Raw genomic sequence first — 26,028 nt, 5'->3', positions numbered from 1 at the left:
ACACGAAAACCGTAAGTTGGCGCATTACCACCACGACGCGAATCGCCAAGGGACGGAGTTTGTGGATCATTCCAAGGTGAAAAGAAAAAAAGGCATCGTTGTCGTCGTCTGTTTCGGATTCGGTTTTTAGTTGATAGGCAGCCAGTGTTTAGTGTTGTTATGACGCGCAGTGTTAATGTTGCTGCCCGTCAGCAGGTCCGTTGTCGAAATTCGACAGCAGCTGGCATGAGCTGGTCCGACAAATTAGATGTCCTCTTGCAGAATTTCGATCTCAAAGCACGTCTAGGTAAGATTATTGTTGTTATGATCGCGATCTCGGCCTCCGACAAATTAATCTTCCGCTGCCACCGCTTTTAAGATCGCATCGCTCCACCGAACTGTCAACCATGTTTGTTTTGATCCGGAGGCGAAAAATAGAATGCCCTTTGCTGTTATAATTTCGACGAGATTCGCAATTCCACAATATCTCGGATCGATGAGCATCCACGATAACGGTGTGTGATTAATTGATGCCACTATATGACAAGAGATGAGTGTTTGTTTTTCATGGTTAAGGTCCCCCCCTCCACCTAGCTCCATTGTTTAGCAAGCATTGAAGTTTGTTTTCCTTCATTGTACGGTGGAGATACGGATGGGGCCCAGTCGAAGGTGGGGATCCTGACTGATCTAATGTATATATGAATTGACATCATCATCGTGCCCCCCAGACTTCCAAGTCTATCTCCGCCTATGATTCAGATGTGTATTTCCGGAGGGGGGGGGGGGACTTAGCGGGCTATGGCCCGGATTGGTAAGTTCGGAAGGGCGGTGAATTTGACAAATTAAGGGGTAAAAAATACTATTACAATTCGAGAAAAGGGGCACAAATTTTGCTTCCAAGTGGTAAAACCATAAATTTTCCTCTGTCTACAGAGCGAGGGACCTACCAGGTTCGCAGGCATGTAAGTGACAGGAAAGCAGTGACTGACCAAAAGAGTGTGTGAGTGACCTATAAAGATTGAGTAACTAGGTCAGTGAGTGACCAAAACAGTGTGGGAGAATGGCCAAAAGAATCATCTATAGAGTGAGGTAGAGAGTGTCCGAACGTGGGGTGGACCTAGAGATTAGGGAACCAGGCCAGTGAGTGACCAAAACAATATGTAAGCATATGAATGACCAAAAGAGTGATCTAGGGAGTGAGGGACCAGGTCAGTAAGTGGCCAAATGATGTATGTGACCAAAACAAAGACAAAAGTTACTACGATATATATACAGGGAACTCTCTTTGTGAAGAGATATTGATGTTTACATAGGAATGGAAAATTCAATATATATACGCCTTAAGGGAGGAATATTCTATCTGCTTTCATAGGGTGTAGGTAGAGCATTTGTCCGGCATTCAAGAGACCGGGGTTCACATCCCCATGAAGAGAGATGAATTTTCCTTTCTTAAACACTAATATCTCTTCGCACAGCCAGTTTTTCGTGTATATTCTATTAAAAAAGTAGAGGACGTTTTTCTCTACATATTTTGGCTACTGTTTTGAACTAGGAGTATTGCTAGAAATACTAATAAATAGCCCTGGCAGTGTCACCTGATACAGTGAAAAACTTATATAAGGATACTCGCCTATATAACAATATTGTTCTCTGGTCCCGATAAACTTTTCATAGTGTTGATATATTCTCATTCATAACTCATTTTGTAACCAATACTTTTTTTCGAAAGAGACTTATCTTTCTCTCTAGACTCCTAAAGTATCGTTATATAGGCATTTCATTATATGTAGGCATTTCCTAGAAATGTATATTATGCCAAGGAAACAATATGTTAAGGGATGCTGCTCTTGAGCATTCATTTTTATTTCTCATACACTCTCCGAATGTTTTTGTAAGAAATGTTTTTAAGTTTCTTTTGTCATTGAAATCAGAAAATGATGAGCAGAGATTCGGGGAGGGGGCAGTGACAATGATGAATCCAACTGATCTTATATACAAGAAAAATTATGTACTGACATCATCATCTCATGTCCTCCCATCTCTTCAAGTCTGTCCCCATTTAAAATCATGTTTTATTGTTAAAGGCAATTGCCATTCCTTAGTAAATTTGTAGCCACTATAGCTTAATCAATGGTGCATTGTAATTTCAACTGAAATCATATTACATTATCCCTGCTAAGTGGGTTCAGTCCAGCCCATTGAAGCAAGATTGTCATAACAGCATTATGGTGGATTCCCCAGCCAGAGCAACCCATTGAACCCTCCCGAAAATTTGACATGATTACTATTGATATGCAAGATCAACTAAGACCCTTCTTGTACCAAGGGTCCCGTGCAGTTTGTGGATCAATGGTTGCCCATGTGTTAAGAAGCTGTTCACAATAAAGGCCCTAAAAAATATCAATCCACAAAACCCGATAAGTATGCCAGTTTGTGGCATCTGAATGGGACCCATTTCTTCTATCTATCTAGCAGACTGAAAAAGTTGAGCACCCCTGCCTTATTGACCCGCATGGCAGCTATTTCTATGTATCAAAAAACATTATTACGGTCTTGTAAAGTGCTGGCCAAATAAATATGAGGAAAAAGATCTTAATCGTTTTTTCACAACTTTTTATTGTAACTTTTATGCATCATACACCTGTTTGTTTTGGAGATTGGCTTATATGCAGGTTTTAAATTTTTTGACATTTTGGAAGTTGACTTATACACAAATGGATTTGTGAGTATATATACTCACATAAACTCATACTGTATATATATAGTATGTATTTCTGTTATAATCTTACTTAAATGACACTAGCCATAGTTGTTGTAAATAAATTACACTACATAATTGCTGTTTTCTAAAATGTTGGGAATCTGAGCACTCTGAGAAACAGCCTAATCTCAAACACTGGCCAGACTCTGGACATAGACAGTAATTAGCTTACAAGTAATGGTTATAGCTAGTGTTGTTTCTACAGTAACAAGAATGCTCAGTTTGGAAATGTGTGTGTAAATGGTATCCTATTACTAAGCAACAACTGGTGTAATCTTATCTTAGAATTTTTCTAGCATTGAATGCGGGTAAATTGTTTTACCTGCATTTTTTCCACCTTTCCAACGTTTTCAAATCCAAATATCTCAGCGAATATCACACTTAGAAATGTAGAATGTGTTTTTTTGTCATCAGGAGAGACCCGGCAACAACTTTCTAATTAGATTTTTGGGCATAGAGTGTCTGTACAAAAAGTTTTTTTTGTTTCAATAACTATGCAACCCCTTGCATCATGAATGATGTATCTGGGCACTACATGTTATTTGGATACTTTTTCTAATTGGAAGTATGCATCTAGGATCAATGGATCGCGAGTAAAATGCCATGCGTGTTGTTACATATGCACCCTGTATATATGTATATTTTTTCATGTATGTATGCATGTGAAAGACAAAATTGATTGTTAATTATTAAGTGAATGTTTTTCGTGCAACAGGTCAAAATGGTGGTGGATGCAAAGCTTTTTTTGTTGATGGCCAGCAAGTTGGTGTGATTAGACCTGATATCTGGATCTACCTTTCAAACTATCCTCATGTTTTTCATCATGATCCAATAACTGACAAAGTAGTCCTCAACCCTGAATGGAGAACTTATGACGAGCGCAGTGAAAAATTTGATACTGTGCTCAGAGAGCTTAGACGTAAAGACATTTTCAAAACTTTGGTTGGTTGGAGAGAAGAGGTATATTTTTCACTTTGATTTCACAAGTTCTTAATTTATGCAAGTTCATGTGTTCAAAATGAGTTCTTTTTAAACCTCAGGCAAAACCCATAAGTGGATACAGGCTCCTTGAACAGGGATGGGGTGAATAACAAAGAGAGTGTATAGTGAGGGGGGGAAGGACAAATGCCACCTCTACCTTCCCGCCAGTGAATTTTTGTCACTGAATGGGGGTATGCCCTTTCCCTGTAATCCCCCTACGAAGCAACTTATAATCACTTGATGCAGAGGATAATCAAGCATTTAGTTGACTCTAGTTCACTGAAGAAAACAGCTGTGATGTGCTGTTTTGACACAGTAGTAGATAAATGTTTCAAATGTATCTTTCGAATTATGCCACAGATCTTTGAAAATGTAGCAGCATGAATGTTTTGCAAGTTTTTTTTTTTATTAGAAAAATTAACTGTTCAACCAGAGATTTTGGCTATGAATAAAGATTTTATATTTGATTTAGTTAGAAAGCAGTTTTCACCCAGACTAATTAGGTTAATTTGTTTCTGATAATTACCCGCATCATAAAAATCCAGTTTCCCAAATAATACTTTTCTATATTGTCAGCATTCATATGAAAAACTGCACTTTTCAGGAGACAAAAAAAAAAAAAAAAACTTGGTGTGAACCTACTATCCAACTCAAAATTGAAACAATAGCTGGCATTCTATTGGTCAGAAAATACAACATTTTTACAGAACACAGAAACATATGTGAAGAAGCTTTTTAGTGGCATAAAAAACAATTGAGAATCTTGACATAAGACATTTTGCATGAGCACTGATGATATAAAATAGTGGGATGCATGCTTTATTCAATTGACACTTCCACTCCAATAAAGATCGGAGATAGCATTGCACAGGTATAGTATATCAGAATAAAAATGGATATATTAACAAGATTAGAGATATAGTTCTTTGATGTGTTTTAAGGGCCTGGAATTTCTAACATAGAATATGTCTGAAATTGTGTGTACGCCACAACTGTCCAAGGATCTAGTTGCAGCCCTGACAGGGTTTGTACAGTGCTTAAAAACCCTTATAAAGTCATTAATTTGCATTTCCCTTTTTAAGGGCCCTAAAAACTCCTTAAAATCCTTCCAGCTGTTTCTAAAAAATCATTACTTTTCTTCCACCCTGGAATACTTTCAACTAAGGTTGATGAATGGTTGATGTTACTAGAGGCTGAAAGAAGGCCCTTGAAAAAAGGAGGAAAAGGGAAAGGTGTGTCGGGGGGGGGGGGAGAAAATATTTCTTTATAGCAGGGTTTTTAAGCTATGATCACATTTTTCGCAAAATGCAAAAGAAAATCTTAGAATGCTAAAGAAGTGGTAGCCACTTTTTGCATTCGGAAGGTACGAAACAAGTAGACATCCAACCATTAATCGTTACATTAGCATTCTAGCATTTTGCTGAAGCTTTTCCCACCATTTTTGTTTTTTTCAAAAGAAATTTTTTATCTAGTTTAAACCCTGCTTTATAGGGATTTTAAGGCCACTCTGTAGCAGATGGGAACAGCTCTGCCAACGAACAGCACAGCTAAAAGGTAGCAACATCTGATTGGTCATACTGCAGTGGCCTCTCACCAGGTTCTGATATGCTGAGAAAAATGATGAAAGACAATGAAATTGAAATAACAAAGGAGTTAGCTAAGTTCTAAATATCATTCCTGCCAGAAAATGGTGCTACTACCAATGGTGGAAACTCAGTGTCATAGGTGAAAATTAACATCCTGCTCCAATAGTGTATTTCGTATTTTTCTGCGCCAAATAAGAACTTGGAAACTCCTCAAAGTACTCATGCCCATAAAATTAAAAAAAAATTAATTGTAAAGAATTTTTTTGTGTATGTGTTCACTTTTACTGCGAGGTGAATAAAGAGTTGCTGCAGATATGAATGTAATATGTGAAGGAAATCTTTTTCAGCTTTTGGTTTTTTATTTTGAATAATTTAGGGGGGAATGAATATCACTTGAATTTTTTTCGATTTTTGTGACACTGTTATGAATACTTTTAACCAAAATGTTAACCAAATGTTATATTATACTTTTGACCAAAACTTGGAGACAACAGAAACACTTTTGTGACAACAGAAAAGTATGAATTATCTGTATGTGGATTGATTACTTTATGAATTCTTATAATGATGCAGAGATGCCACTGTACTCTAATTTACCTGGGTCCCGGGACCCAGTTTATTCAAAAAATCTGGGTCCTTTTTGAGTGAAAGTGGGTCTTTTTCAAAAAACTTTATATTGAAAAAATTATGCCCCCCCCCCCTCCCATAATTCACTGGTATCTCTAGAATTTTCTTCCAGCATGCCCTAGGTCTTTGATCACATGCTTATATTTCTTCGTTGAGACAGAGCGGTGGGCCATGTTCTGGGTAAGAGAAGAAGGTATTTGCGAATCAAGTAATTCATTTCTAAAAACATGTTCTATCCAAAGGTTCATTTAATTTCACTGTATACTAGTAGGAAAAGCTTGCGAAGAAGCTAATATGCCATGAGAATTTAATGTTCGGAATTCCACACATGTAATAATCTAAAACAAATATACAGTTGATCCGCCTATAATGTTACTCCCATTTAGAACGTTTTTCCACTTAGTACAACTTATTTTCGTGGTCCTAACAATAAGTAATTCTCATTAAGATTTCCTGTTTAAAGTATTTTCCTGTTTATAACATTTTTATGACAGTTTTTTGAAAAACATTATAAGGAGGATCAACTTTAATTAACAGTTGAAGGCACATATTTATATATTTACTGATATATATCAATCTATAAATTCCCTTCTGATTGATTTTATACTTCGTTAAAAAAATCTTAGTGCTTTCAATATCTTCTGATCAAATTTAAAGCAAATTAGATTCTCTCTCAAACAGCTATCTTCTGATGCCCTATTCACATACTTTGGTTTTCCTGGTAAAGTGATTTTATTTTCCTTCCCTGATGTTCCACCACTCTGATCTGTCGCCATTTAACTGCCACATATTTTCACACCTGAATATGGGAGCTATGCCAGATTTGTGTTGGAGAAACTTAACAGTGTGCGTATGTGTGTGTGCCCAGCATTTGGTGTGTTTTGTGTTCAGTAGGTGGTGCCATCTATCTAGCGTTTTCAACTAGGTACTTTCTCAAACGGGGCAAGCACACATTTTGGCACACTCATGTAATGTAGAAGAAGCAATTATAAAGGGTGAATTTGGTGCCCCCCCCCTCTAGTCCAGAGCCCCGGACACTAGACTCGCCTGCCTCTTCCCCCTCCCAGTTGCGGCCCTGCATCTATCCTCCAAACTATTAATGCGTGCATTTGAAGTTTAATGCATACATATTTGTGTTGCAGGTCTGTGTGATCCCGTGGCAGCCAGAAGTTTTTTTCAAAGGAATCGCCAACTCAAAATTTTAAAACCTTAAAAAAAGGACATTTTTAGCCGATTACTATTGTGCAATCGCGGGTTCCAAACTCAGATTTTCACCAAAAGCAAAATTGGGGAGAGTGGTTATAACGTGCCTCTTCCTTCCCCCACCCCGGAAGATAAAAAAATACAAATATTTTTGTAGTAGAGAATTAAAATATGGGAATAAAATAATTTCTTTTATACTATTGCTAATTTAAAATTGTTTTCGAGTGTTATTTATCCAAACTTTCTATGAAGAATTAAATCCTCTTGTCCCCCTCCAAAAGCTGATTCTGCGTACACACCCGTGATTTTCGCGATGCGAAATGGTGACCACCACATAGCAGCTAGATGACAAAACTGTGGATATTCAGTTTTTTTTACAGATTTGGTTTTTTTCCACAATCTCGGGAAAGTTTTACAATTTGAACGGATGTTCCAATCCTTTACGATTAAAAAAAAAATGTGTATTCACAATATTTTAGGAGCAAGACGAATTTACGTCGTTTAGACGCTATCTTTGAATGCCGGCAAATATCCGCGGAAGTACCATAATTTCCGGTATGTAACCGGAAGGGAGAAAATCCTTAGGTGAATAAAAACTCCAAAATTTTTACAATTATACAGCTCCTCATTCAGGGAAGCAACTAAAGATATCCCTCATCTTTTCAACAACCCGTGTGTATATCGGGCTGTACAGTGTGCAAAGTAGTATAACCACTTTTTCAAGGTCGCGTGATCATGATATATGGTAAAAAGAAAAAAAAAAGAAAGGGGGAAAAAAGTTGGGGAGGTTTTTTCTCTCTCCTTTTTTCTTCTTAGAACTAGGAAAGAACGCTTCTCAGAGGAAGCTTGAACAAAATTTTTAAGCGTTCTTTTCTGAAATTCCGGGTATTTGATGCGTTATAGACTCGTCAATGGCATCTCTGAATGCTAAGTAAAAAAAATGCAAAAATTATAATTTCTGAGCCTACATCTGATTCTACATCTATATTTTTGAGAAGAGTGAAAATTTGTGGGGTAGATTTAAAATACATTTTCATATGTGCAGCCCCTTTTTTTCTTTGCTAAAAAGCTTGTAAGTTCTGAAGTTTGCCATGACTCCTTAAAAGCTGCTTAAAAACTCCTTAATTTTTATCCTCAGTCACCTCGTTTTTAGTCGGGCATTTTGCCTATTGTGGCGTTGTATTTGTATTTATTTAGGAAATTTTGTATGAACCCTTGCTTGAGGAAACAACATGATTCCTCAATTTGGCCAAGATTTTCCCAAATGCAATATAGAACACTTTGAGTTGTTAAATTTTCAAAGCTGTCTGCATAATTTATTTCAACAATACCTATCACATTGTATGTATTCTATTCATGTATGTATTCCAGAAACATACAGCTTCATTAAAGTTTTTATTTTTTGTTGAAGGGGTTCATATTTATTAATATTTGAATATCTGTTTGTAAGTTGTGCATTTTTAGAAAATATTTTCTCTTGTTTGCTTTTTCTGGATTTATTTGCAGTCAATTAAGAGATATGATGTGATAAAATTGATTCTTATTTTTCTTTCAGCACATCAATAAATGATTAAAAAACAGTGATGAGTTTTTGAATTTTTTTTTATTCTAAAGCTTTGAAATTCAGTTCAGTGTTCTTATAAAAATAAAAATAAAGGCATTAAAATACATTCATTGTTCATTTTTAGATTATTTTAGAACATTTGCCTGGTTTAGATTAGAGTAACGGTTCTTAATCAGAGGTTTACTAGCCAGTTGGTTGTTCTAGGAGAGATTTGGGAGAGGAAAATCTGTCAGTTTGGATGAGAAAACAGTTAACTTATTGTTTTTACAGCATCATAATACTGAATTATATTCTGTAAAAGGTACTGGCCATCATTTTATTGGCATGGGGGGAAGGGCTTTGTGGAGTACAAAAGGTTAAAGAAAACCCTCCATTAGAGCATCAGATATATATATATATCTTTTTGTATTATATTTCAACCAATTTTCATCCAGATACAAAGGTTATTGTTATCATTTTTCAATATTGAATTCAAAATGGATATTTTTGTGTTACGATGTTGTCAATATTGAATTCAAAATGAATATTTTTCAGTGTTACGATGTTAGTTCAAAGTTTGGTGATGTTCCTGTCATGAAGATGGAAAGGTCGGCCACCTGTACGTAATGAGTGTGTTTTTATGAAATTTTTAATATAAAGCCTACATTGTAAGTGTAATTTTAGTGAATTGTGTGTAGATTGTTCTATTGTTTAAAAAATTACTATATTATGAAAATTAGAATTAAAAATTATATATATATATATATATATTTGTACATGCAACTGTTCCATTAGCCTTGAATAAAGTTTTTTCTGTAAATAGAAGAATAAAAAATTTTCTTGACTTCAAAATAACAGCCATTTTCAGTATGGACTTCTTTTTCCTTATACTGGATTCAATTAACTGTTAGTTATTAGCAGCCAGTTTTTGCTAATTTTATGAATTTAGGTTTCCCTGAAACCATGTATTCTGCAGTTTCTTTGCTAAGAAAATTCTTAGTTGAAATAAAAAATTCCAGCTTATAATCCATGAAAATTTTACATTTTCCAGGTTTATTTGGTATCAAACGCTGTGGTGTTCATGTAAATGGTTATGTTGTCAATGAAGATGGAAGCATATCCGTATGGATTCAAAAGAGGTCTTTTTCAAAGCCTACTTGGCCTGGAAAGCTGGATAACCTGGTAATTTTTTTTTTAAAAGTTTATTTAATGTTTTAAATAAGTACTGTAAACCCCCTAGTAACTCTCACCATTGGCATACACAAAGGGGGGGGGGGATGGTCAAGGTTACAACCTCCCCGAGCCGAGGTTATAGTGTTATTTTGCTGGGGGAATGGTAAACCCCCTCCCCAAGGAAATCCTGCATATGCCTATGGTCACCCCTCTTTTACAGTTGAATAAAAATTTCCCGATCCTAATTAAAGTATGCATTTCAAACTCCTGCTCAATGGCCACACCTCTTTTATGGATGAATTTTTTTTGTTCATAAATGTTCACAAAGAGGAATTTTACTGCAATATATATTTTTAAATCTCAAATACAGCTGCATAGAGGAGAAAAATGGAAATACATCTTTACATTTATGGAAACACTCGGCTTAAAAGTTCTAGAATATTTTGAGAGGTTCATTGTATTGGAAGAGATTTGTAGAATGTGATAATTTATCTTCATTCAATAGGTTAGTGGTGGTTTTGCAGTTGGTATGACCATAACAGAATGTGTTCGCAAAGAGGCTCAAGAAGAAGCATCGTTAACTGATGAGTTACTTGATGCTATGAGACCAGCTGGGACAGTCTCGTGAGTTATTTAAAAAATGATTAATATGCAATACTCGTTGAATTTTGTATGTGATTTATACATTTTATGTACTTTGATTTACTTTTCTATCTAATAGGTGTTCTTTTTAATCTGTATTGCAAAAAAGAAGATAGAGGATATAAATATCATATTTTCTGTTCCCCCCCCCCCCCTTCAAATAGTCAATAATCAGAGTTATATTTGATTGGCATATTTTTTGTCTAGCATTAAATTCACCTTTGAATTCACAATCAAATTAAAATTTGATTACTGAGTTTGTACATAGTACTGAATTTTTCTCTTTTGGACGTGGTCTTAAAGAAGATTGGGAATTTTTTAAATGATTATATTTCAGCATCCTTTAATTTCATTAGTGACACATATTTCATCCTATACATAGGTGGGTCCCTAAAACATTAGTGTATATATGAAAATAGATATCATCCCCCCGCCATGCTAGAAGCGTGAATGTACAAATTTTCACTTTTTTTATCAGCTAGTTGAATACCTTATTTTGCTATCTAAGTTTTTCCTTAAATGCAGATGTGTGTCCCTATTCAAACACATGTTACAAAACATTTAGAAAAATAACTTCCATAGAGTAACGTGAGGAAGAGAAAACATTCAAATGTTATTTCCCATGTTCTTTTTTTCCAAGGACATTGCACATTCCAGTTTCTAGCATAAGTGGGATGATATGGTAGTTACATATTACATATTATTTTAGTATATATTTTATTGGAAAAATATGAAATTGTATGATAAATAGTCTACTATACATTATTTTGCATTTATGTGGATACAAGTATAGCTTATAGCATGTACAATGTATACATGCTTATATTATACTTAATCTAATCACAAATACTCCATGTCAGAGTTCGTGGTTTGTCAGTATATTTACATATTATTCATATAGTAAAGTCAGGATGATGAGGAAAATGCCTGTATATATGAACATAGCACACCTTCACAAAGTGCAATTCAGATTGTCTTTCAGATGTAAAAAAATAAAACGAAGGCAAATTATTCCTTTATTAAGTATGCACATACAAGAATGATGTTACTTTCCACTATCCATACAGTGGTTTTTAACAGCTGGTTGATGCGAATATGAATTTAGAAAAAATTTTAAAAATTCAACTGCCCTTGCAGAGAATCAAACCCATGTTCTTTCTTTCCTAAATTCATCTTTTCTTCAACCAGCTGTTAAAAACCTTCATAAGTATGCATAGCTGTTACAGATGGGCCTTTAATACTTGCTTAACACTAAAATCCATAAGCTACGTACTGATTAGTCTTTCATATTTTCATTCACAAACATCATTTGCCATATGATAATTAGTATATATTTTATTGGAAAAATATGAAATTGTATGATAAATAGTCTACTATACATTATTTTACATTTATGTGGATGCAATACCTCAGGACATTATTAACCTTATTGAACAGAATGCCATACATTATATATTATTATTTATCATGTAAATATTGTTAAGAAAATTATGTCAATAGCCATTATTTATTATGTATTGTCATTTTTTTCCCTGTAAATAATTATTAATGCAATTCTCTTGAAATCTAGCCAAATTGATGACCAACTTAGCAGGTTTGGCTACAGCTATGATTTAGCCATGTCATATTGAAAAGAAATTTGTAAAGATATCTCCAGAATTATTGTGATTTTTCTAGAATGTTTATTTTTCTCTATGTACACCACCTCCATGGAACTAGCAGTTTGTAGAATTTTATTGGAAGACCAGGTCTTATTTGTAGGTCATGTTCCAAATCGCTGCTTGTGAACACATGTACATACAGTTGCATTCATAAAAAGTCTGATGACCTTATTTTTGTTCAAATATTTTAATGTAGAGGTTAAATTGGTATATAAAACATATAGATTCAATTCTTACCTACTAATAAAAAATATATCTGAAAATAATTTCGTAATCGAATCATACACTTTGCTTATTGCAAAAATAAGATCAAAACTTTAGAGATAAAAAAAAAAAAAAAAATTGGATGACTTACAAGAATTATCAAACTGTCAGAAATGAACATAATACATAATAACATTTCAATATTTGGTAGGGTACCCCATGGCTTTAATTACTGTGCTACATCTGTAGGGCATTGAGTCCTCCAAATTGCTCATCAATAATCGCCTAATTTTTTTTAGGTATTTTTTCCCATTCTTGCTGCAAAAACTGAAATTTTACATCCAGATTTGGAAAATTTCATTGCTTTACAGCAACATTTAAGCACCTGGCATAGATTCTCTATTAGATTCAGGTCAGGTGACTGCGATGGCCACGTCAGAACTCACATTTTTTTGGCAGTAAACCACGACTTCATAAACTTGGCTGTGTGTTTCAAATCATTGTCTTGTTGAAAAATCCATCCTCGAGGCATTTGAGTTCTGCCAAAGGGTAATATATTGGCCTATAAATTGTCCAAATGCTTTTTTTGGTCCATGATGCCTGTTATTCTCACTAAAGGACCAGTACTGGATGATCCAAAGCAGCCCACACCATCATGTTTCCACCACCATGTTTAACATTTAACTGTAGGAAGCTGATATCTTCTGTTGAATTGCTGGCCTACTGGCTGCTTAATATATTGTTGTTCATTCAGTTCAAACATTTGGAACTTGGACTCATCACTCCAAAGAACCTTTGCCTATTGTTTGGGAGTCCAACTTTGGTGCTTCCGAGCAAAATCAAGTCGGGCCTTTCTATTCTTAACAGAAATCGAAGGCTTCTTTGTTGGTCTTCCACCAAAAATATCAGCTTCATAAAGATGCTGCTTGATTGTAGAGATACTGATAGAAACTCCATAACTGGCTTGGAATTCTTGGTTTATCTCCACTGCATTTTTCCTCGGATTTTTTACCAAGTGCGGTTTTATCAAGCAATCAATTCTGGAACAAGTTTTTCTTGGGCGACCAGAACTAGATTTTCTGTTTATCTCACCATTCAAAACCACATCCAAACATCACATATTGTTGATTTTGGAACACAAGTTTAGAAATAGAAATGTAGCTTTGTCTATCTTGGATAAGTTTTATGATCTGTTCTTTTGTCTCCAGAGAAATTTGCCTTTTATGAGGCATTTCCCTCACTTCCAAAGTTGCAAGAAAAACGATTTTGAATTAAAAAAAAAAGCTCCAGAAGTAAGAAAAATTCACACTGTCTGTCTTTTTTTGAGCTTTGAATGAATTCCTTTTGGGGAGCAGCATATTAAATACCCTTTCTTTTCCTATAAAATTAACTCAGTCGTCAGAGTTACGTAGACAGACATTGTACAACGTAATTCCTATTTGCATTTAATTTCAAGGGGAAAAACAGATTATGTGATTTTTTAAAATGCTACTGTAGCTGTTCTGTACAATAAATTTATGTTGTCTGTGAAATTGCTTCATACTTTGCCTCCTTGAGTGCTTGTGAGAGACATTATCCAGAACAATACAATGTACCCATTCTCTAAAAATTTTTTTGTTTTAGTCTATTTATGAAAAATTAGTTCACCACCAAAATCTCTTCGTTTCAGACTATAAATTTTATTTGAAGCTGTTTTGAAAGATGAAAGGAAATCTTTTTTTCTCTATTGAGTTATATAAAATTACAATGAGAGAAAACCTGACAACAATTTCAAAACCAAAATAAAAAGTTATTTCTTTTATAAAAATCAATTATTTCGTAACAGGTTCATGTTTGAAGATGAAAGAGGTATATTTCCAGAGACTTTGTTTGTGTTTGACCTTCAAGTTCCATCACACTTTGTACCAAAGAATTCTGATAATGAAGTAGAAAGTTTTCATCTTTTATCTGTGGAAGAGGTATTTATTTGTTTATTTCATTCCTTATGGGAGTGTGTTTATATTTCAATTGAATTTTTGTAGGCAGTTATGAATACCATATTTATACATGCATAAAAAACTCCTGGTCTTTTGGGCTTAAAATTTGGAAAACTTTTCATCAAAAGTATTTTTGTTATTTTAAGATGCGAATAAAATATGTCTTTTTTTATATAATCATAGAAAACAATAAATTTCTTATTCTCATCTGATATATTACAATCAGCTGCTACATCAACCAGTCCATAATAATTATCAGAGTCACTCTCATTGTAAATGGCATCATCCTGAGTACCATCCATGTTATTGCTTATAATACCGCACATTTTAAAGACTTTTACAATAATTTCTTCACATCATGCCGCAACTTCTTCACCCACCTACATACTTCTAATTGCTGGCTTCTTGACTTTTCTTGTTGGTGTAAGGTTGAAGTCAGCATCTTGCATCCATTTGCTTCATTCCTCCCTCATTAATGCCTTGAGGGTTTGTTGATACTAATGACCAAGGTTGAACATGGCTTGTAAGGCCACCGGGAATAACTGGCAATTTGGTTTTTGATTTTTTTTTTGCCAACTTCTTTGTTTCATTTGTTAAGTGTGCCCTGAACTGATCTAGCTTCAGCATAACTTTTTTTTACTATATCATCGTTCACAGCATTCACTTTATACATGCACTGTTGTTTGATGAACATGTGGCTTGTGGTCAATTGCAAGTTTTGAAGATTTGAGTTTTGGGGACTTGAGTTATTTGTTAATATCTATAATCCATGTGTAAGAAAAACCTTATTTTTGGGACCAGATTTTCGGGGAGAAAGGGGGTTCCTTACACACGTCAAAATACAGTAGTTTGTGATGCCTGAAGTTTGAGGTTTAAGATGACAATGCCCTTAAATTTTGCAGAAGAATGTTTGTATTAATAGGAGACATAGAAATGCTGTAAGGCAGAAAACTTGATGCACAGAAAGTGCCAGAAATGGAGGAAGAACACTGTATCACCAGCAAATTGTGATAAATCTTATGTCTAATTATTGTTTGGGCACTATGTAAAATGTTCCCTTTATTCCTTTAACTATGAATTAAAAAAAAAAATTACCTCAGCTTTCTGTGAAAATGAACAAATATGGGACTAACAGTTTAACCAACTACTAATGGGACATATATATGTCCCATTAGTAGTCAAGGGGTTAAGCTGTGTGTGGTGTGTATTTAGGATAGGAAAATAGTGATTTGGCCAAATAACAGAATACCGTATATACTCGTGTATAAGCCGACTCATGTATAAGCTGACCCCCCCCCCCCACTTCAGGATCACCAAAATCGCAATAAATCGAAAACCCGTGTATAAGCCGACCCCAAAAAATCCATGCATTTCAGAGAAAAAAAATTTATATTTTCATGTAAAATTAATTGTTTTTACGGAAATTTACAATAGAAAACGATTCAAACGTTTTAATCCGTTTCTTCTGTGTGTCCAAGCTCATCGTAATCCATCAGATCATCATAGGGGCTGCGGCATGTTCGTTTTTATCTTCATCTAGGCTACCATCGCCATTGCTACTTTCAACGAGGATATCATCTTCATTTCCGTCCATTGCATTGCTGATGCAACACTTTTTGAAGTATTGGATGATAATTTTGGTGGAAACAGAATTCCACGCCCATGTACCCATTGGCACACTAGGCCAATGTCAGGTTTCTTCAACTCACCACTTTTTTTGTAGTTTCTTTATCATCGGAACTCATCCATTCGATCGACAAATTCTTCAGTCTTTGAAAGACTTGTTGATGCTCAAATCTAAAGGCTGTGCAATCAACTTTTGCCCACTTGGTATCAAAGACAATAATGTTTCGATTTCTTTGTCTCGTCTTTGACATTATCAGGGTTTTGAACATATCCCATACCAGTAATGCCAGTTTCTCGAACAATGCTACAAAAATTACTACTGATTGTGGGGTCGAAATTTTCTCATCAAAAACTGACCCGAGTATAAGCCGACCCCCCCCCCCCCCCACTTGAGGAACAAAATTTTCCACAAAAAAAACTTGGCTTATACACGAGTATATACGGTACCTAATATTTGGCTAATGTTTTAACCGAATACCAAATATTTGGCTAATATAGGTATTTTGGCCGAATATCAATTTTCTTAAAATTCATCACAATTTTAAATAAAATTGGCATTTTTAATTCAAAATAAAATTGGTAATTTCAAATGATTGATATTGAATTTTAATTATGCGATTTACTATTTAAATAAATATTAAAAAATTGGTAATTGAAAATTTCTATTGCCATGATAATGATAATTAAATTCAACGATGACATATTGTATTTTAATATTATTTACAGAATCAATTTTTTTTCAACACTTTTTACAATTTTACACCTAATTAAGAGAATGTTCTGCCCATTATTTACTTTCAACTAGTAATCTATATATATAAAATTGATTTTCTGTCTGTCTGTATGTGTGTATGTATGTTCTCTATACAAATCTACAATTTTAGATGGATCGTCGCCAAATTTTGCATATATACCAAATGGGACCCGACTTAAACGATAGACTCAAACTAATCACATGACGTCACTAAAAACCAAAAGATGTAGAAAACAAAACACTAAACTGAATTGAATAACTCAGACTCTGCAGACTGCTGACTTGATCTGACCAGGTTCTCTGTGCTGGGTGCAAAATCTCTCTCAGGCAAAGTCATCGATTCAAACATTGAAACTTTTATTCTAAAAACATTACTTCATCATCTAAAGACAACCTTTCAATAACTTACTGATAAAGAACTTATTTCAGTTGAGCTATGTAATGAAATTTTAAGATTTTCTTTCTACAGTGTGATGTCGAAGGCAGCTCAAGCTCACCTGCTGCCTGGTTGCAAAGCTTTATCTGCCTCACCCAAAGATGCCTCTGGTGGGAGGCTGAAAGGGTTTTTTGCCTGGAAGGAATCTGAGATAAACCTTATTTTTTATCCGTCCAAAGCCGAACACATGATTTACCTGTCAAAATGTTGTTGACGATATGTCCCACATTTAAAGAAAATGTCCCTTTTTTGGTCCGGAGTTATTTCATCGTTCTTATTTTCTCAGATAACTTTTTCCACGTTACAGCTCTTATTGATGAGCCATCATATTTTCTTTCCTCTTGGGGTTAAATTTTCTAAAAATACTTACTCTGGTTCCCATGGCAGAAATTAGGGGGCAGGGCAAGCTGGTTCTGGTGCTCCAGGTATGGGAGAGAACCCTAATTCTTTCTTTGTTTGCTCCCAAAAAACTACTGGGTGAGGGCACCAAAATGCACACTTACCCTATGTTATAGAATCCATTCTTATTTCAGGTATTATGGCCCTAGGCCCTGTCTGTTTCCCTCAAGTTTTGTCAACATCTTTGTTGTCAAGGCATGGTTAAAAAAAGAGTGACAGCGTGTGGTGTCTTGTGAATTTTTATTATTTCAGAATTTTAAAAATGTATGTGTGTAAACAAAAGACTAGCCTGCCGTATCTTCCAACCTGCCGCCTGGGTGCACCTTCACTTAAGCTGCCCTTCGTGATGTCTTCAGTATAGTTATTATATAGATACGCTTGTGCTTATAGATACTGAAGAATTTTGAATTACAGTTGCACCTGATTGAAGCTGTTAGCCATGACTTAATGCAGCTCTTCATGAGCTAGAAATTTTTATTTTTTCTGGGGTCAAAAGACAAACAAATTTGTTCATAGAGATTGTTTTTATTTTATTGGGAGATAAAACTCATTTCATGCTAACCTTTCATACCTAAAAGTTAATCTTGTGGAGCCTTAACCATCATGTTTTCAATTTAAATTTTTCCTAGATTATGTAGTAAGGTATATATATTACTCATTCTACCTGCAGACAGACAGCCAACACTTATTGTTTATGAGTTGTATGCATATAGTGCTATCGTACTATCCTATCCTTCAAAATTGTTGTTGTTCTTTTGTAGTTGAAGAGGATAATTGTTACAGATGACTTCAAGTTAACCAGCTCATTAGTTGCGTTGGACTTCCTGGTGAGGCATGGGCATTTGAACTGTGATGATGGTAATTTTTATCTTTTGGTATCATTGCTTAAATTTCTTATGTTTACTAGGTGCGTGTGCTGTCTACAAATAGTTGTAGTAAATGCAAATGTGAGTTGATCTTCCATTTAAAAAAGTCTCTCTAAAGAGAGCAGAGAAACCTTCAATATGATGCTTACTAAGCCCTAAATTCGGGCTTCTGCCACTTTCACTTCTAGTATGAAATACACGTGACAGTGCTTCTTGAACACCAAAATCTAAACACAAAGGCCACAACAGGCAAATTGCCCAAGGAGGTGGACACCTGCATCATAAATATGTTAGTGATAAAAATAGGGCCACACAATACATTCCAGCATCCATGATTCTTTACTACAAAGAATTCCTCACAGATTTGTAAGGAATTCTTTATATTCCCACATGCTTCCATTTGTAATGAAGGAGTTGGGCAGTTTGTTCAGTTTTACCTCATCTATATTAGCATGGCGAGAGGCTTTGTTCAGCTATGTCTATTTGCAGGGCCGGATTAACCATTAAGCAAAATAAGCATGTGCTTAGGGCCTCAGGAGAAAAGGGGCACCACAAAAAATGATCAAACAGTACATTTTTAAAAATGGAAAAAAAAGTTTCCCAGCAGTAGGACATCTTAAAATTTTAAGAGCACTTCTGTGATTGTACAGCTGAAGATTTTTATTGAAAGGTTGACCAGGACCGAAACTAAAAGAGGGCAGGGGAGGGTCTGTTTTTCCCGGGCGTTGGACCAGCAAGTGCATAGAGTTTATTCTTTTTACGTTAAAATTTACAGGAGGGGGTGTACCAAAATACACATAAATATGATAAAATAATAATGTAGGTACACACCTCCAAACGACAGTAAATTTTCGTTTCCAGTTGCGAACCTAAGGTTGACACAACAGCAGAGAAACCAAGTGAATTTCAAGCAAGAACTCACTTAAATGCTCAGTTTTTTGATTGAGATTTTGTTTTGTTTCCATAAAGTAAGTCTGGAGCCGTCACGACAGCATTAACCCCCTCAGGTAAAACAAATTTTTCGGAGGCCCCTACCTATCTGCTATAGATATTATTATTATATTATTATATAGATATATATAATAGATATAGATATTATGTATATATTATATATATTTATCTATACATCTGTCTACCACACAATTTGCATACTCACTTTCTCCACAACTTTAACCAGATCGAAATGTTATGAAGCCTTCCCGGCACTTGAATTTTCCCAGTCGTGGCATCACACACACAGACGCCCCAGAAAAAATGATTCATCTGAATCCCCCCGCATCACCTAAAAATACCTGCTTACAAATTTGCATTCTAGAAAATTATAAACAAATCTATTTTTATTGGGGGGGGGGGCGTGTGTTAAGGTTAAAAGTAGGGGGAAGAGGCACCAAAAGAGTGCTTAGGGCCTTCATATGCGTTAATACGGCCCTGTTTATATGGGTCAGTCAAACTTTGCCTTTTATTAGATTTACTGAAATTTCGGAAAGTTTTTATAGCTTTATTGTTGAAGTCACAGGTTAATATCGGGAGGGGGAAGCTCATTAAGATGTTTCATAACAATCTCATCCATTTTGTTCATTTCTGAATGGAAGAGGTTACCTCCCCCCCCCCCCCCCCAATGCTATTCTCAAAATGTGTGGATGTAGTGGTTTTCTTATTTCTGAGAGCTCTTTTTCATACTTTATTTTTCATGCTAGCCTGGAGCAGGCAGGCTGTGGTTATAATAGAATGTGCCCTTCTTGGAGACAACATCAGTTCTGGTTTTCTGCAAATTTTGCTGGAAATTGTTAAAGGCTTGTAATTAGATATGAAAAAAGAACATGTAGGGTGGACACACACATTGTTAGACATATGTTTGCATTATGGTTTAATTTTGTTTTTCTGAAAAAGAAGAAAGAAAAATATTTCTGGAAACCTGAAAATAAGGATAAAATGACTGATATACATATATACATTATCTACCAATAAGTATTTGGACACCTGTGATAGAAAAGAAAAACTAACTTTATTCAAAATCAATAGTTGGTAGAGCCGCCACGAGAGGCAATTACAGCGTGACCCTCCGGGGCATACTTTCCACAAGTCCTTGTGTGACGGCTAGTGGTATTTTCTTCCACTCGGCTTGGAGAAGACATGTCAGTTCCTTCACCGATTTTGGACGGGTAGGGCACCCCTTAATTCGGCGATCCAACTCGTCCCAGAGGTTCTTGATAGGGTTCAAGTCTGGGCTCTGGGCAGGCCAGTCCATTCGATGAACCCCATTGGCACCGTACCAAGCCTTGGTTAACCTCGCAGTATGACAGCTGGCATTGTCGTCCTGGAAGTAACAGGGGTCCACCCCGTAAAACTGCCACAACGTAGGAAGCACATTGCCATCCAAAATAGTGCAGTAGGCATCGGCTTTGAGCTTACCATGAATGGGTACCAAGGGTCCCAGTCCATACCAGGAGAAACACCCCCAGACCATAATTCTACCTCCGCCGAACTTGACTGTTGGCACAATGCATTCTGGCAGGAGACCTTCTCCAGGCAGACGCCAGACCCAGACCCTGCTATCCGAACAGTAGAGGGTGAACCTTGATTCGTCGCTCCAAAGAACCCGTTTCCACTGATCTACGGTCCAATTTCGATGTGCTTTGCACCACATTAACCGAGCAACGTGGTTGGACTTTGTGATCAAAGGCTTATGGGCAGCAGCACGACCATGAAAACCAATCAGATGTGCTTCCTTACGGATGGTATTCATTGAAACAATACTCCCGGATGCCTGTTGAAACTCCTCGCGGATGAGGGCCATCGGTTGGGTGCGGTTCTTCCGAATTTCTCTGGACAGCACCCGTCGGTCTCTATCTCCCAGTTTCGTTGGTCTGCTGACTCGGGGCAAATTCCGACAATCACAGCTCACCTTCCACTTCTTAATCACATAGACTACTGTGGATTTTGGGTACTTCAGCTCGCTAGATATGTCCCTTAAGGATCGGTCATTTTTGGGATACCCGATAATTATACCTTTCTCGAAATCAGAGAGCTCCGAACTGCGCGGCATCTTGCATGCGACTAATGCCGATGTTGTTTCCTACAATATATATACCGGCAGAGGGCGTGACGTGTCTCAGGACCGCAGATATCGTAATTTGCATAGGTGTCCAAATACTTATTGGTAGATAGTGTATATATAAAGATGTGCGAGAATCTTGAAATAATACAATTATAGATAAAGACATTTGACAATTGGGGGTGGGGGGGGGGGTCTTCAGCCAATCAACAGGGCTAAAGCCCAGGGATCTGGAATGAATTCCATTATTTCTTTTTTACGCTGTAAATTTATCACAAAGAAGCTCATGAAAAATTTCAGGCTATTTGCCTGTCTCTAGTATGTAAGGCGCAAGGGAAGCCTAGATGTTTCAATGTGTGAAAAAACTGCTATGTTGACACATATCTGATTGTGAAGACTACATTGATGGTGTAAGTTTCTCTATATCAAAAATTTACGAGGTAATAGAGAGGAAGAAAGAAGAGAGCGAAATTGATGAGAAGTCTCAAATTGCAACAATATACTTTGAAGTGTTCTGTGTAATTTTGGTTATACAGGCGTTCCCATATAAGTATTACCCCCCCCCCCCCCCTTCAGGAGAATCTCCGGATTTCTGGATTCAAAAAGTTGGCACGTCTGTATATATATACATACGCAGATAGACAAGCTTCTGTGCTTTGTGTTTTAAATTTTTTTCTTCAGGCAAGAAAAGAAAACTAATTTTATAAAAATCCCGAAAATATTGATTAAAAGGTTGGAATCCTAAAAATGTATTCAGATTTTGAAATGATGCCAAAAATGTCTAGTATGCCTAGTAACTCCACATATGAAGTATATAATGTTTGTGGTTTTTGAAGTATGAATATTAAAAATTTTTTTAAATTCAGCATTGAAAAATTGAGCTTTATTTATGATTTTATTTGTTCTTATTTCTCTGATAATTGCTTTCATTATTTTCAGAACCTCATTATACAAGGCTACTGGAACTGATACACACTCCCCTTCATCACCTGTCTGTGGTTTTTTAGATGAACAATGTAGTTATATAGCTATTCATGTATATTAATTGCATTTATAATGATGTAGTATCTAAAGGAAAAACACAGTTAATGAATCAGTGTGTTAATTATTTTATTTTTTATGTATTATTATCAAGCAGTAGATGCTGAGGATATAGGCTTTTGCAAAAAAAAGAAGAGTATTTCTAAATGAATTAGCTCATATATTAAAATATTTGATAAATGTTTGCTGGGAAAATGTTTCGTTAATACACTTAATTAAAGTAAATTTTATGGCATTGGTAAAAATAAAACCTTCAAAAGTTGTATGTTGCAGCTCCAGGTATTGATTATATTTAGAAAATAACAACAATGCTCCAAGTTTTCCCGGTTATATTACTAAATTTTTACTTGCTTCATATTTATGTAATTTGAAACAAACATTTGTTCCTATAGCAACATATTTTTGTTTATTTCAAATATTTCCCATTGCCTCAAATTGCCTTTATATAGTGAGAAAAAATTATCTGCAGCAAAATATCAGAGTGTGTTTGTCCTTTTATTTAGTGACAGTCTTTTAGATGAGCAGTTATGACCAAGTTATATCTACATATATTTTCTTTCTTGGGTGCAAAAAAATAAGTTATTATTCAGTCTGGTTATCAATTTTCAATGTGATAATTAGTGTATAATTTTTTGAAGGTCTGAATAGTACTTGTGGGTGAAAGTGAAAAGATATTTTTTTTCTTACATTTTCAGTTGATGGCTGGGAAATAAAATAATAGATAAAATTTAAACAGATATTCAGTATGCTATGAAGTTTGGCAACTATTTTTTTCATATGATCATGTTTATGAGTTAGTTCTTGTTAAAAAGAACCTTCAAGTGATACATAATGGTAGCAAAATATATTTTTAAGGCTCAAGATTGCACTTTCATTATCTTGTTTTCCTCAAAGTTTTGATTTTTTGATAGCATTCATAGATTTTTTGTTTTATTTAAAAAAAGTCTTTTTTGTCATAAATGAATTGTTATGAATTTTTCCTGTTTAGTTTCCAACATTTTATTCAAAACAAATGTCTTTACCTGTGAGTATTTATTTTTATGTTGAATTTGTTTGTCATGTAATGCTGAAAGCATTTTTTTGTCTTCTGCCATAGGCATAGAACCTCTTATAAGCATTTTTTTTTATTTCTTAGTGTACCATTTTATTTTATTGAATGCATTTAATATTTATGTTTTTGTGTGTGAGTGTATCTTTAGTGTATTTGTTAGTTGTTTAAAAACGATCTCCACATATTTCATGCTTTTTTTTCTAAATGCACAGAATTCTTTAAATGCATTTTGATTTGTTGCATAAGTTTGTGGTTTATCATTTTATTTTCATATCAAATGGGTTATTTTTGTTATGTTTCCTGTTCTGGATTATTTTTGGTCTGTCATGAGTATATTTTTGTGAATTATTATTTTTTTCTCTTCTTAAAACCTGTTTTGATGCGCTTGTACTCCAAAGATTTAAGTGTGATGTATTTCACTGTGATATTTGCTAGGATCAAGCTTCCAGACCACTTTTCATTCATTTTCTTTTTCTTGACTATTAGTGATACACCAGTATTTTTTGTTGTATCAGTTAGAGATGGTGGAAGCCCATTTTGACCCTAATTGGTTTTTTTAAGCACATATTTGACATGACATATATTTTCTAGGTGCACAAAATTACTGTTTGGTACAAAACTGTTGTACTGGTTTTCCTTTTTGACGATGATATGATCTTTCTACATGCATTGTTTTTTTTTAAAATCTCATTTTGATTTGAAATAAAAGACCCAATAAATTCATATGGAGAGTTAGTTCCCTCTTCCCACTTACTTCATCTTAATTTTTTGAAGATATGTTTTTTTTGTAAATTTTTTTTAATGTTGTGTACTATTCGATTTCATGCTCATTTTCTATGGTATCTTAACACTAGAAATACGGGATGGAAACTATACCTAGAAAGACAAGCAGGGGTCTGTGTGCAAACTTTTTGGTGGTGAAATGTACCAGCGGCAAAATGCAATGGGGACGAAACGTTCCAGGGGCAAAATTTCTAGATCCTGGTCATGTGACCCCATAGCTTTTCCGGCAATTTTTTTAACATTTTAATATTTTGCAGCATAATATAATATTTTAATGACAGAATAGAGTTATAATACAAAGAATTTGGGGGATGAAACCATTTGTCTACTACTATATTTTTATTATTATCCATTTTTTAAAGCATTCTATACAAAAGGATCTCCTTTGATGTGTCAGTGTGGAGGAAACTCTAGACTTGGGGATTTTTCGATATTCCTGATAGGATTTTAGTGATACATCACCTGTAAGTTTTGAACAGAATCAACAAGTGTGATCTTGATTTATTTTTTTCGCAGTTGGAAGCACCTGACAATGTTCTTTATAATGGGTTTCAGCCAAGTTTGTCTATCTAGATTTGAAAAAATTCACATAATTTCAGTGATGGGGAATCAATATATGTAAGAAATGGGTGTCTTGTAAAATATTTTTGAATTATTGACATCCTATTGACGAGGAAGGTCCCACAACATTTTATACACTTCAATCTGCAACAGTTTCTTTGCAACTGCTAGACCTAAAATCTCGGATATCTATGCAAATCAGTTGACATTTGGTGTAGTACAAGGTTTTCATCGGTGTGGTGTTTGTGTTTATTGTTCTTGGAGCATTTCATTTTTCAACAGCTGAGGCATTGTTGGAAGTATAATTTCATTCTGATTCCCACATTCATCATCAATATTTCATAAATGTTCTAACTGGGGTAGTTTTCATTCTCCTCTGAATTCTCATCATTAGCACCACTCCTTCTGGGTTTGTCTCATGCAGTCTTTGCAAACTTCTAAGAAATTTCCTCTTCTGTGAATTTGCATCTTTTGGCCATTTCTACATCAATCATAAACGCAGGGATATTTATACTTTTCAGAACAAAGAAAGTTATCTGACAAAATGACAAAAAAACTTGACAACAAATGCAGAGATACCTACTGACCAGCATCTGCAGATAAGAATGAAGGTAAAAAAATTCTCATGAATGGGGATTACATCATATTATATAGATGCACAAAGAGACTATCAGAAGAATTTTGACCTTACAACTTCAATTGTGACAACATTGGTAGTATTATACTGTGAATGTGTTCTGAAATAATATGGGAGTGTCAGTGTGCCCCCCGTCTTTCCAGGTATATTATCTGTTCATATCTTCATTGCTAAGATAGATAATGTAAAAAACTTTGGTGTATAATAAACACATGATAATTCACGAAAAACTAACAAATTTGTCGCAGAGACCCGTCCATCTTTCTAGTGTTAAAGCCGCTTCACATATAAATAACTAATTAGCCAAATGATGTGTTTTTTGTGTGTGGTTTCAATACATGATGTTAAGAAAAAACTCATTGCAAGCTTGTCAAAATACTAACTTATTAGGTATTTTCCATATCGTTAAGCATAGGCGTAAACTTGTATCTGGCCCATGGGCTTGACACCCCCTCCCCGTTCTCAGTATTTGCCACAATCTCC

General features: G+C 35.0%; 1 protein-coding gene across 1 annotated transcript; it reads left to right on the top strand.

Annotated features, from left to right (window-relative positions):
* Positions 1-27: 27 nt before the first annotated feature.
* Positions 28-26,028, top strand: LOC149086466 (uncharacterized). Its single transcript, XM_089255660.1, has 8 exons — positions 28-286; positions 3,456-3,700; positions 9,236-9,299; positions 9,732-9,862; positions 10,359-10,477; positions 14,186-14,318; positions 18,313-18,409; positions 22,412-26,028. Exons 1-8 carry the CDS (start codon positions 160-162, stop codon positions 22,477-22,479), a joined length of 984 nt encoding a protein of 327 aa, XP_089111786.1. The 5' UTR covers positions 28-159; the 3' UTR covers positions 22,480-26,028.

This window comes from Pholcus phalangioides, unplaced genomic scaffold (assembly GCF_987345545.1).
Source record: "Pholcus phalangioides strain wild (caught in Gottingen) unplaced genomic scaffold, Ppha-v1.0 ptg000004l_1, whole genome shotgun sequence".
NCBI classification, from domain to species: Eukaryota; Metazoa; Arthropoda; class Arachnida; order Araneae; family Pholcidae; genus Pholcus; species Pholcus phalangioides.
This window is presented reverse-complemented; position numbering and strand designations above follow the sequence as displayed.